At 32.0% G+C, this 13,471-nt stretch overlaps 2 protein-coding genes across 4 annotated transcripts; one reads left to right on the forward strand and one right to left on the reverse strand.

The window, feature by feature from the left end:
* Window positions 1-314: 314 nt before the first annotated feature.
* Window positions 315-4,524, reverse strand: LOC137807498 (deSI-like protein At4g17486). Of its 3 annotated transcripts, none has more exons than XM_068608177.2 (5): window positions 4,384-4,524; window positions 3,985-4,164; window positions 1,574-1,861; window positions 858-938; window positions 315-741 (listed from the first exon to the last, which is right to left on the reverse strand). In XM_068608177.2, exons 2-5 carry the CDS (start codon window positions 4,148-4,150, stop codon window positions 602-604), a joined length of 675 nt encoding a protein of 224 aa, XP_068464278.1. In that variant the 5' UTR covers window positions 4,151-4,164; window positions 4,384-4,524; the 3' UTR covers window positions 315-601. The 3 variants fall into 3 exon arrangements, with proteins under 3 accessions (XP_068464278.1, XP_068464277.1, XP_068464279.1); XM_068608176.2 differs by having other exon boundaries at window positions 3,985-4,199; window positions 4,384-4,522; XM_068608178.2 differs by having other exon boundaries at window positions 4,325-4,499.
* A 4,694-nt stretch (window positions 4,525-9,218) lies between these two features.
* On the forward strand, window positions 9,219-10,711 carry LOC137807499 (uncharacterized). The gene is made up of 3 exons (XM_068608179.1): window positions 9,219-9,968; window positions 10,056-10,204; window positions 10,375-10,711. Exons 1-3 carry the CDS (start codon window positions 9,843-9,845, stop codon window positions 10,415-10,417), a joined length of 318 nt encoding a protein of 105 aa, XP_068464280.1. The 5' UTR covers window positions 9,219-9,842; the 3' UTR covers window positions 10,418-10,711.
* The last annotated feature ends 2,760 nt before the right edge of the window (window positions 10,712-13,471 follow it).

Raw genomic sequence — 13,471 nt, forward strand, 5'->3', positions numbered from 1 at the left:
CCATTAAATTAAGGAGAAATTCTCAATAATTGTCCTCCTTAATTGACTTAATTGAGGGTATCAATAATTCAGCTCCCACAATAGTGTTACCAATATTAATTGGTCATAATCTCCCATTAAATTAAGGAGAGATTCTCAACAATTATTCCCTTTAATTGACTTAATTGAGGGTATCAAAAATTCAGCTCCCCACAATAATATTACAATATTAATTAGTTATAATCTCCCATTAAATTAAGGAGTGATCTCCAACATTAAGAAAACAACATTATACCTTCATCCTCAACAAGAAGATGTCTTTTTCTGCCTTGTCGTCAAACAAACTGGCTAATATATTTCATAACTTACAGTTTCAAACATGACAAAATACTTGTAGGCCTCAAAAACCTCGCCCCACTTTCCACTCCCTCAAAGAAAAATAAAAACAAACAAATAAGCCCCATTCGAAAATCACATTTATACACAACACTGGATTCTCCAGTTTCAATGAAGGAACCCAAACACATGGATGAATTAGAAAATTGAGAAAAAATCATCACTGCAAATCAAATGGATAAATATTCCAAGCAACCTGTGTAATTTCTAAAGTCAAAGATACCAGTTATTTTGCTTGGCTTTCTCTAACAAAAGTAACATCCTCAGTTACAGTTGATGATGAAAGAAGGTGTTTTTCTTGCTCCTCATATATTTCTGTTGACTCGCGGGGTGTGGCAGGTGAAAGAGATTCAACAAATTCATCTTCTGCAAACATTCGTAAAGAAAGACAGCAAAAAAGGTTGCAGATATTAGTAAGATGGTATGCATCATTCATACTACATTTTAACTGGGAGGAAACAAAGAGCAAGAGATATACCCACCTGAACATTCATGGTATTCAGGTAGCTGTTTAACACTTGTTACTTGAAGACTTTCAGGAAGTAGACAACTGCATAAAGCACCTACAATTTTTACCAAAGGCTGAATTAGGAGTATGCTCTTTATATTTTAGGAGGAAAATGACATAAAATGCATAGAGCAGAACTAGAAGAGAAAATCAATGCGTTCGATTAGGCCCGTCACCCAAGATGATGTTAGTCTCAACTGATGACATTACAAATGGTGTTATCCACCTAAAAGCAACTGATGTTTGATATTTTCAAAGTAGTTTTCTTTGCCAAGAATAACTTGAAAAAAGTTGATCGATTGAAGTTTAAAATTTAAACATTGGCAAAACATGATATCATTGTCAGAATATATTTTAGACAACTGACTTGAACTCGATTCTAATTATTTTTTATGCATAACAGAGCCTATAACTTGATATCTCAAGACAGTATTTTCTCTCCTTGTCTATTTGAAGTATGTTTTCAGAAATATGCAAGTCCTATAATGGCCCTAAACTTTGTAACTGACGGGTTGGGTTGATAGAAGCTTGATGTTACAAGTGTCTCCCTAAAGAGATGAAAAGAGAGCAGAAAGCAACTACCATCTAGTTCATTAAAAGAATTCAGAAGATAAATATGGAAATAAAAAGATAATCACGCATAAAAGTGTAAAAAATAAGCTTACAAGGAATTTCCTAGTACGGTTTTACCTAGCTTAGCAAGCCGATTCACCCAACCTGGGATTTGTTTCCCAGTCAATCTATTGGAGAGATCCTCTGTAAAATGATTGCAGTTCTTAGTTATAAGGTGATAGGTATCCCCATGATACTCGGAAGCCATGTTTTCAATAAATGTACGAAACTCAGAAGCACTCATATTGGTTTGACCCAAAGTGATGGAACATCTATATACGAATCCAGGGCACTTCCTTGGCTCCACTTCAAAAACTCCACTAGCTGGGAAATCATGGGCTCCAAATCCATACTCCTTACCATGCACTGTTTCAAAATCAAAGAAACAAAGCAAGACAAAAAAACTTCACCAGATTAGAGCATTAGAAATACAAATTAAAACAACAGTTACAACAGCAGGAAACTCGTCGGCATAAATCACGAAAGACTTTCTGGGGTATCTTCAGAACAATTCTGACAATAATGGTTGTTTCCAAACAATCATACGAAAATGAAATGTTTGAGAACTCAAGCTATAAATAAAGAGTAGTGTATCAAAAGGATAAAAATTAGTAAGTTTAAATATGCTAATTTTCTTTTTATTTATTTTATTGAATACAGATTCTCAATCAACCAGGAAAACAACTTTTAGATGCATGAAACCTCGTATACAACCAACATGCAACATAAAAAATGATTTTGATGATAGCAAGGTCTCTATTGCAACTTAAGATGTATGCATGTTAGCTTACAGTTGACAGTGAGATTGGAGCTTCTATTTCTGGAAAATTAGGGAAGAACAAATTGATTTCATTCCACTGAATAATCATACAACATATATACAGAAGAGGGTTCTATTCTATTTTAGGAAATAAAATTTCTCTCCGCTCCACTCTAGAATCCCTTATTTCGTGGACTTTCCTAATCATTCAAATCTACAGATTACAAAATATTAAGCTATTGTAACAAACAGACTGGTTTTGGACAAGCCAGCGCTCATTAGTTGATCAACAAGCCTATAAGCCACTAGAGTAGCTTGCGAAGCACACTCATAGTTCTACATCCTCTTGTAAACGGTATAATACAGTTTAGAGCAGATGGATTAGTCTTATTTAAGTCTTTAGACACAATAACGAAGATTGGGAGAGCCAAACATGAAGATTGCAAAATACAAATGTTCAAAACAGAGTAAGGAGTTTGACACTTCAGGGAAATCTTTTAAGACAACTATGAGAAGAGCTGTTGGATTGGAAGGCTGTTAATGAGATTCTCATCATTCAATGAACTTCAACAGACTAGAGACTTTCAGAATATACAAAATCTGCCACCACAAGCATAAGATCAAAGAAATTGAGCTGCATTTGTGCTATTATAAGTTCAATAGATGTTTCAGTTTTATAACTTGTTAGCCTTACTCCAGCCAAAAATCCTTTGTGTTTATTATACAGTAAATACTGTTGATAGTGTTTCTGAATTCCAAGTCATTACTGAACATCATAACATCATTTGTCTTTCTCATTCCAGACATGTAATCTGGATTATTTATAATTGTGGCTGTGGGTGTGCGAAATACTTGGAAAGCTTGAACCTAGGGTTCCCCGAACGTAATGCACAACATAATACTCTCAACACAAAATAACTCATAATAAAACCAAGTAGCAAACAACAATAATAAGATTTGATAGTTTAATAGTACTAATCAAGATCAAATTATATAAATGTCGTAATCATATATAAATTCAAAAAAATAGTAGTAAAGTGAAAACATTTCAAAAACTAGCTAATCTTTTCAACTCATTTTGAGCCCTTATTTATAAAACATTTGACTATGGAGTTACTGTGAACCAAAAATTATATGTAACTAGTTTCCCTCACGTGTTGTCTCAAAAAAGATGGAGAGGATCAAACAATGAATATCCCTTAAAACTACTCAAATACTCTTATATTGGTTATCTAAAAGAGGATTTTTTAACTTATATATTAACTAATTTTATCTAAAAAATATTCTTCATCTCTTATCCCAAAACTGTTCATTAAAAAATTGACCTCAACATACCTTACTGAACTGGTTTACAATTGGTACATCTAATGTCTTCTGGGTTTAGTTTATAATCATTGAATTGACATGTTTATTTTCCCCTCTTATGAAGTTAACTGTCCAATTCAATATCTGAGAAGCCACAAGCTGGTGAGGTGTTGTTAATCACACATTACTACTCAGTAACTGAAGATTATACTAGTCTCTCCGCTCTCTCAATTCATGGAGAAAAGTTACAAAAGCACTCAAAGAAAACATATTTAATATCACAGCATAATTCAAATCGTGAATTTCTCAAAGCAATACAAAGTTGGAAAATTGAAATAAAAAAAGACTGTACACATATCAGATCTGACACACAACATAAAAGTTAGTAAAAAAAGTTCAAGGAAACAGAGAGATAGGGAGAGACCTTCAATGCCAGAATGAAATATGCCAAATCCAACCCAGTAGACGTAATTATTGACAGGGGTGAGATCGTAGACATTCAAACGCACAAGTGTGTTGATTCTGCTGTTGCTAAGTTGGTCGTCGCATTGTGAGGTGGAAAAGGACTTCGAGGCATTCTCCACACCCATATTGTAGCAGCAATCTAAAAATTATCGAACCCAGCACAAACAGGACAACCTTACAAACGAAATTACCAAAAGAGGAAAGCAGTTACAAAAGGAAACACTTTCTATTTCATGGACATGGAGCTAGAAGAAGAAATCACCCAACACAGATCCATGTCCATGACACACCACACATACATCAATCAATCTTAGGAAAACATTAGACTTTGAGTTGATTGAGATAATTGGTTGGTTACTTTTGAGTCAAAAGACGTGTTTGGCTCTCTCTGCTATCGTTGAGTTGAGAGAACTTTTTCTCTGGGTGAGTTCCATCCCTTCAGTTTCCTCAATTTTATTTCCTACCATGTTGCTTGTTCACAAGACCAGTTGTTGGTCATATTTAGTTTACTTTACAGCAGCTAAATAATTTAGTCAAAACCATTTGAGTTAGTGTTAATATTAATAAACCTTATGATTAAACTATATAGGATTATTTTGTGTCTAAAATATATTTTTAAAAATTAATTTGACATGAAAATCTATAACTAATTTATATTTTTTATATTTAAGAATTAAATATTTTTTATTTTTAAAAAAATCACTTGCTTCATACCTTCAACATTCAACCATCAAATATTTCTTGCTTCAATATGAAATTTCATCATTATTTTGTAAAATTATTTAAGGAATAATATTACTGTTTTCTAACCGTTGGAATTGGAAGAAAAATAATAAATAAAAAAAATAATTGTAATTGTAACGGTACCATTGTGTTTAAATTATTATCCACTAACAAAAAAATATTATAAAGAACGTTATTGTACATTAACAAACAACTAAATAAGTGATAAAAACAAATCATTTGTAGTTATTTGAATATCTCATTGTTATAACTATTTTTATTGTTATAAATATCTTTATGATAATGTAATAAATATATTTGTGTAAATATAATTACCTATTGTGACAAATGTTGGAAAATAAAAACGATTATTTATATCTTATAAACTTAAAGTCTATAAATACAATAGTTAGAGAATACTTCTAAATCACTAGACGTAATAAATATTCAAAATACAAGATTTTGATTAAAGTAACCAGAAACTAAAATTTGGTTAAAACAGCACTTAAAATTTAACAAATATGATTTATTGGATTTTATTCTAATAAAAAAATTGAACATATGTGATTAAGAGATACATGATAAGAACATTCAATATAGGATTTTGAACATCTTGTTATATCTATCAGTAATAAATATTATTATTATTATTATTATTTATGATGGTGTTTAAAAACATGTAACTCTAACCGGTGGTGAGATATGATTCAAATAATAAAGTTAAACAAAAATTATGAGATGTTACTAATAAGTTTATGAGATGCTTTTTTTTTGTTACTTTTATCTCCCTTTCTAAATTATAAAAAATCACTCTAATATATTGTTAGTGATATATAGTAAAATATTTCTTCTATTATTCTACTTTTATTAGATATTATTTTTATCAATTTTATTATTTTTATATTTTGGAGGTGCTTAATGTTAAATAAACACTATAAATGAGCTATAGATAGATAATAAATAATTTGTTTTAAAATAAGTTCTAATTAAACTGAATTCAGCTTACTAGAATTCAATAAACAGTCACATTTTGATCACTACTATTTCTACCTCCGTAATTTTTATGGTACTCACTAGAAATAGAATTGTTGCTTAATCATCATCATCATGAACCTCTCAATCGTCCGTTCTTCTTTTATTTAGTTGAGGTATGATCTCTCACATCATAAAAGAATTATTTTTGTTATTGAATATAGAGTGTAGTAGTGTAAAAGTTCGTGTGTAGAAAAGACTTGGTATTTAAACGCATTCATTGGTGACTCACCTCTCTTTTCAAGAACTTACATAGTATACTAATTTCCAGTCTATAATCATTGTTCCAGTAAATGAATAAAGATTGAACCCCCTACAACTATTACAACTCAGCAGTTGCAAAAGTTCTTTTGGAAAAATGTTATATGCGGACATGGTTTGCTCCCATTATATCGTCACCAAAAGTGGTTGGCAATTCATAGATAAAAGTTTCGAACAGTTTTTGCAGCAATTCGACATCATTCACCAAATATCATCAATCAAGCACCCTTAAACAAATGGTTAGTCTGAAGTAGCGAATAAAGTCATTTTAAAGGAGCTTAAGAAAAAGCTCAAACAAGCAAGAAGTTTTTGGACAAAAGATATACCTGACATCTTATAGGGATATCATTGCCCATCTCAGTCTTCGACAAAAGAAACACTTGTCTATTTAACTTACGGAGCAGACACTATGATTCCTGTGGAGTTTGGAGAAACTTCTTGGCAAAGGCAGAATGATGATGAACAATACAATGATGTCAACCTAATAATTGAACTCAATCTTGTTCATGAAATCTGAGAAGAAGTTCAGGTTAAAGAGGAAGTTGCACGGTCAAAAGTGACTAAACGATACAATACAAATGTTAGAGGATGAGTCTTTTGCAAGAAAGATTTGGTATGACGCAAACTCAGTGACACCCAAAAGGATAAACAATAAGAAAAATTAACATCTAATGGGGATGTCCCATATCAAGTTATTGACTCTCTTCAAAATGGAGTTTAAAAGTTAGAAAAGTTTATTGACAAATTTTTACTTCGAACATAAAATGTCACTCAATTCAAGATTTATTACAATTAAACTTATATCTTATCTTTGAGTTATATTTGTTAAATTCTTGTAACAAGAATGATGTATTTTTTTCCTTAGCTCGGGTCACAATCAAAGTCATTTGATCAACACTTAATTTAATCAAATTTATCTTATTAATAATATTACTAATCGGATCAAAGTTATCTGATTAAAAACTTACTCGGATCAAAGTTATATGAGTAACAATCAGATCAAAGTTATCCAATTTAAAAATTATCTAATCGGATCAAAGTTATGGGATTAAAATATGTAATCGGATCAAAGTTATCTGATTAAAGATCTAATTGAATCAAATTCATCTGATTATCTCAACTAATTAGATCAAAGTCATTTAACTATCCCAATTAATCGGATCAAATTAATTTGATTAAAGAAATTAATTGAATCAAAGTTATTCAGTTAACATGTTCAAAAATTACCATTATAATGTCACATATCTCGAACCGTCAAACTATATAAATGGTCGCATGGTATTCACTAGGAGGTAAACAAAAACCACCACATCTTAGTCTACAATGGACATTCAATCCTTAAAGCACTCAAATCTCACATTGATTTAGCCATACAAAAGAACAAAGACAAGGTGCAAAAGGTCATCAATTCTACAATTCAGAAGAATGTAGATCCGATTCAAGATGTTATAATCAGGATACAGAAAGTTGTTGTTGGTGTTGACAATCAAAGTTGAAGTTGCATATAATATAGGGTGATAGCGATCTCACCAACAAAAAGATGTAAACTATTGTCTCTTTGTATCACATTTTAATGAATGCAAGGACTAACCCTTTTTAGTTCTCTTATAACACCTAAAATTCTGCACCAATTCCTACATCTGGTAACATGAGACTCCAAATTTATTTTAACTTGTTATGGAAAACCAAGTTCAATTCCCCATGATCCAAAAAAAATATTCAATCTGTTAGTACATAGAAAATAATTTTTTAGCACATGATTAATTAAATAAATTATATTTCTTACCTCACTGTTTCAGTCTCAGGTCTCCTAACAATATGATCAACATATCCACTGGTCCCTTTAGAAATCCTTCATATTAAACATATTCTTTTGCAGGTGCATCCATTACATTAACACCATCTGCATAAGATGTTGAATTGTGATCTTCTACAAATAGAGTAGGTTAATGATGATAAATAAACTTGTTTTCGCAAATATTGTATGAAGTCGTTCTAATTTGGGTGAAGAATCCCAGTATTGATCGAATACAAGTATATGTATGGATAATACCCAGTTTTTTAAATTGGATATGAGGATGAGGGAATTGGGTATGAGGATGAGGACAAGTATGTCCATATTTGTCCTATGTCTTTATCAGTCCTCATTCTTATGTTTCATTTTAAATTACTAAAAGACTCATAATTTATTGGGTAACTTAAACAAAAATCTTATCTTCAGTGATCTTTCTAGTTCTTAGTTTCGTTAAAATCTTTTTTTTCTTTCGCTACACAATTCATAGAGTTTATTGATATTTCTAAGGTACTTTTTCTTTTATCACAACTTTGATTACACATTTTTTCATTTGTGATGCTTCATTCAAATATTGGATTGCATTTGAGAAACTCAAACCTCAATTTCATTAAATCAAATAGTTTTTAAGACATATTTTATTATTTCTTCTAATTTTTAATATTTTTTTTATTATTTAATTTTTACCTGAGTCACTCTGTAATCTCATAGAATATCTATTTCAATTATTTAGTTTCTAAATTTAGTCTCTAAAACCTTGGTTGTTAATTAGATACCAATTTAGAAACTATCTAACAATAATAGAAAATAATAGAAACTAATTTAGAAACCAAATTTCTTTTTAGTTTCTAAAATGGTCTCTAATTTAGTTACTATTGCAACTAATTATTTTGGTTTCTAAAAATTGGTTTCTATTTCATGATTATGCATATTTTCTTTGTTGTAATTTTTATATTTTATAAAAATTTATTCAATTAATATTTGAGTTTGGAAGTACCAATTAACTCATGAAAATGAGATAAAATTTTCATCATCTTGTCATTTCTAACTTAAGTCTCATTTTATGAATGAATTGAAAAACACCACTTCTTATTTAAGCCAAATTTGTTCAAAATAAAACAAACCTATCTAACATAAGATAAATAAAAATTAATATATTTGCACGAGTAGAATATTTTATAAAAATACATAATAGATTACTAATCTAGAATACATTAATACATTTTCATATTTTGAATTATTTTCTCCAAATTTAAAATATGTTATTTAAAAAATAATTTAAAGTATATAATTTAAAATATATTATTAGATGTGAAACTGCCTAATTTTCATCTTAATATAATCTTCACTTCTAAATTAAAAATACAAATTATACTTTCACATTTAAAAATTATGTTTCCAATTATCCTCGTTACTCCTCTTATTCTCACTCGCTCTCAACTCACCCAAAGCTCCGTTTGGGGAAGTCCCTACCGTGATACCAACGGCAAAAACCAACGCCGAAGCAGGAAAGAACGACAATTGAAGAAAGCTACAAACCCTAGAAATCGCCATCGCGCAAAAGAGGCGCAAGAGGAATACGAAAACGTTCTTCCGAATCATCAATTCCAACAGAAACGAGAAAACTGCGCAAGGCCTAGGACTCACCAGGCGCGTCTGTACTCCTGAGATCGTCCCAACCTCCGTACATTTTCGAGTAGGAGAAAGAAGAAGAAGCACACCAAGCTCTCTAGCAAGAAAACGAAAACCTGAAGTGACGCCAAAGATAACAAGGGAAACCTGGAGTTGAGAAGATTAACCGGATTCTTCGCTATTACGAATTTTAGTATTTCATCGAAGAATTTGCGTTATTTTTCAATTTCACCGCTGAAGAGTACGTACAATACTACTCTGCTGCAACGAAAGAGGATGATGTTGATACCATAAAAAAAATTCAGTATTTTTTGCGGATCATTTGTTTGTAAAATTGGGTGAGAAAAGGAATAAGCATAGATATTGGAAGATACGGCATGAATCTAAGGCCATTGGGACCATTGGTTAGAATGGCCGCAGTTATCTTTGGTGGAGTAGCCACTCTGAACTTGGCTTCTACTGTTACCATAAAATTGCTTCGGTTTTCGTCTGAGAAAAAACGGGTAAGGATGAGTTGAACTTCATGGCTTTAACCTATTGTTTTTTTGGAAATTGATGTAATGGAACATGTATCGTGGGTTTATATGTAGGAAAAAGTTGCGTTGCCATGTAGGGCTTGTCGAGGGAAGGGGTTTTATATATGCAAACTATGCAGTGGGAATGCCACCATAGCTTGGTCACCCATGTTCGACCCTATTGCAATTAACCCCTGCGTTTGTCCTACTTGCGAAGGAAACAGGTTAGGTTTCGTTTTGTTCTGCTTTATGTTATGCCTAGTTCGATATTCTATGGGAATTTCAAGTATGGGGTATGCTTGCCGAGAAAATGTAAAAGAAAGAACATAATTTCATCAAGCATTGTGATTTTTGGACTATTGTAGTTTTGTAATGTTTCCTCTTAATTTTGCAGGGTTCAACATTGTTTGAACTGTCTGGGAAAAGGTTATGCATGAGCGACTATTATGAGATTTGAGATGGATACTGCTGCATTTATTTTGTTCCTTTAAATGTGATGGAGGATGATTAAGCAAGTGACTTGATCAAGAGTGTTTTGCGTTCTCAGAGCTTCACATATTTAGCAGGCGTGTGATTTTGCCTTCCCAATAATAGAATATAAAGAGCTAGACAATAGTTCTGTAATAAATCTTGACCTACAAAAATGGGGAAACATGGCAACTTTTTTTGTGTGGCTTGGCGGTGCTCCGTTTGGAGATGCTGATGGAATTTAAACTTGATTTGCTATTAAATTGGCTTTCATCATTAGCTTAAAATTATAACTTTATTATTATAATTTTTCATGTTATGTTTTTGTTATAGTGTGCAGAAGGGGGTTGTTTTTTTTCCAGGTTTTTTATGTACCAGTAAATTTGTTTTCTTGAAGAAGGGGGTTGCTTTATGTTTGCACATTACTTCGGATTAAATTGTGTAAGAAAATAAAACATCTAATCTCGAGTTGTAGTCTGGCGTGCAGAGTGTGATTTGGACATGAAGTTGCAGTGAATAATAGTCATTGAAGAAGTTTAAGTTAAGGACTAGATAAGTTTAACTTAAATTCTAATCTTATGTGATTTCAACATAACCATAAAAATCATCCACTGGAATCTTATAATTCCTAATAGCACTTTCTACATTACTCTTTAAGTTATTTTAATTGATATTTCTTAATCCTTGTGTTTCAACTCTAAATTTTTCAGTAATACACCATTTATTCTTATTAGGGAGTAACGCGCACTCACATTCAACCATTACCTAATCTTATAGAAAACATGTATCGATTATGAAAAAATTGGAGTGTAAGATTATTGATTAACATTTATAAAATAGTAAGAGATTTTCATTATAAAATGATATTCTTTGAAATTATATAATAATTTTAATTTTTTAAATTTAAAATTGATTTTGAAAAAGTTCTTAATTTTAAAATCAATATCATAATGATTTATAAACATCCAAACTATTATTTAAAAGAAATTTGGATTTGGATTTAAAATCAAATCAAATAATTTAAATTTAAACTTATAGTCCAAATTAATTTATTTAAAAAAAATAAATTTAAATTTAATTCCATCCAATTATTTATATCTAGATTATATTTGAACTAATCCATGGACACCTCTGTCCTGAAGTAAGTAGTGGTATTCCTCCTATCATATTTCAATTGTTTCAGATTCACAATACCCCAACATATTATTGTCTTTTCTTTGTTTTCAAGGCGAACAAAATGTTATACTTCGGTCTTCCTTTTAACATATTTCAATTCTTTTATTAGTAGCTGACCAATGAGATTTCTTTGGCTCACCTATGAATCTGATCATCACCCCCCACAAGTTTTAAATCAGGTTTGTTATTGATAGGCACTTCAAAGAGCTCGTAGATTATTTTTTTTTTACGATAAAAAATAAATAAATATGAACCATTTTAGGGGTGATTCAACCCTTATACAAACATAAAATACCTAAGACACTTCATCTCAACACTCACACTGCTAGATGCCTAGAATTACAAAACAATCCTAACTCAACCCATAAAATCTGAGCTAAAAAATTATTCAAGAAACCATCATCATACCGATCAAAGGTTCCAGACACCACTCGGAAAAGGATAACAAACCAAAGAGAGATTTGGACGTAATCCAAGACCAAGTCTTCACTTGAACTAAGGTAACCACTTCTAAACCATCGACAACTCCCCCATTAAAGATTACATTGTTTCTATGCTTCCACAACTCACTTACCACTGCAATCAAAATCACTCCCCACATCTCATTTGCTAAAGCAGATGCATTACACAATCTAAACTGAGAAAAATTTAGCAGTGGATCATTATGGGACACAAACTGCACTCCAAGCCATGCAAAACAACGACTCCACACTAGCTAAGCAAATTTGCACTCAAAAAACAAATGGTTATTTGATTCCACCTCCACCCTACAAAGACTACATAAAGGACTTTCAACCGCAATCCCATGCTTTTCCAAGTTAACCCTAGTAGCTAGCTTATTTTCCAACACCCTCCAGGCAGTAACAAGTGCAAAAGGCAGGGCTTTACATCTCCAAAGCTGTTTAAACACGATGACATTCTCTCCTTCCCGACCCCTCCTAAGACGATTATAGGCAAAATTAACCGTATATGATAACCCCTCCCCATCCTTCCAAACCCAGATATCCTCCTTTTCCAAGTCCAAACACACACCTTGTACTACCTTTGAGAACTGGCACTCCAATTGCTTCTCACATTCAAAAAGACTCCTTCTCCAGGCGAATGTCCAAGCCCATAGCCCATTATTCCACGCCCCAAACTCGGCCACCTTAGATTCTTTTGACAAACTCAAGGAAAACAACCTCGGGAAAACTTCCTTCAAAGCTCTGTTGCCCACCCAATTGTCTTCCCAAAAAACAAAAACAATTTCCTTCCCTGTACCACTCCTCCACTTGATAGCATCTTCAAAATTCCGACCCCAACCCTCCGAACTCCAAACCTCCTTCAGATCTCTCCACCAAAGAGAGTCCTTACTACTTTTCCCTCCCTTTCTCAAAACTCTCCACCCCCTTACTTAGACTTAAGAATCTCCTTCCATAAACCGCCCTTATCAGATCCCAATCACCAAATTCATTTACCAAGCAACGCCAAATTAAAAACCCTTAAGTCAATGATGCCAAGACCACCAGTCTCACGTGATTCACACACCGTTTTACAAGAAGCTCAGACAACCTTTCTTCCATCATATCCCCACTCCCATAAAAAATTCCTTTGTAATCTCACTATCTCATTTGCTCATACATTGTTTGATCTACAAGTTGTTCTTTTGCAATTTTCTGTCTCAAATTCACCTTTACTAGAGTATTGTCTAAATTTTTCATTTCCAATTCAGACTTCATTTGTCTTAAAAGTGTTCGGATTTCTTGAAATTATTCCTAACCACAGAAATAACATTAAAGATAATTTTCAAGACGAAGACGAAATCAATGGAAGAAGCCTCAACAATGGAGAAGAGGTTATCCATAAAC

This window comes from Phaseolus vulgaris, chromosome 3 (genome assembly GCF_051622355.1).
Source record: "Phaseolus vulgaris cultivar YP4 chromosome 3, ASM5162235v1, whole genome shotgun sequence".
NCBI classification, from domain to species: domain Eukaryota; kingdom Viridiplantae; phylum Streptophyta; class Magnoliopsida; order Fabales; family Fabaceae; genus Phaseolus; species Phaseolus vulgaris.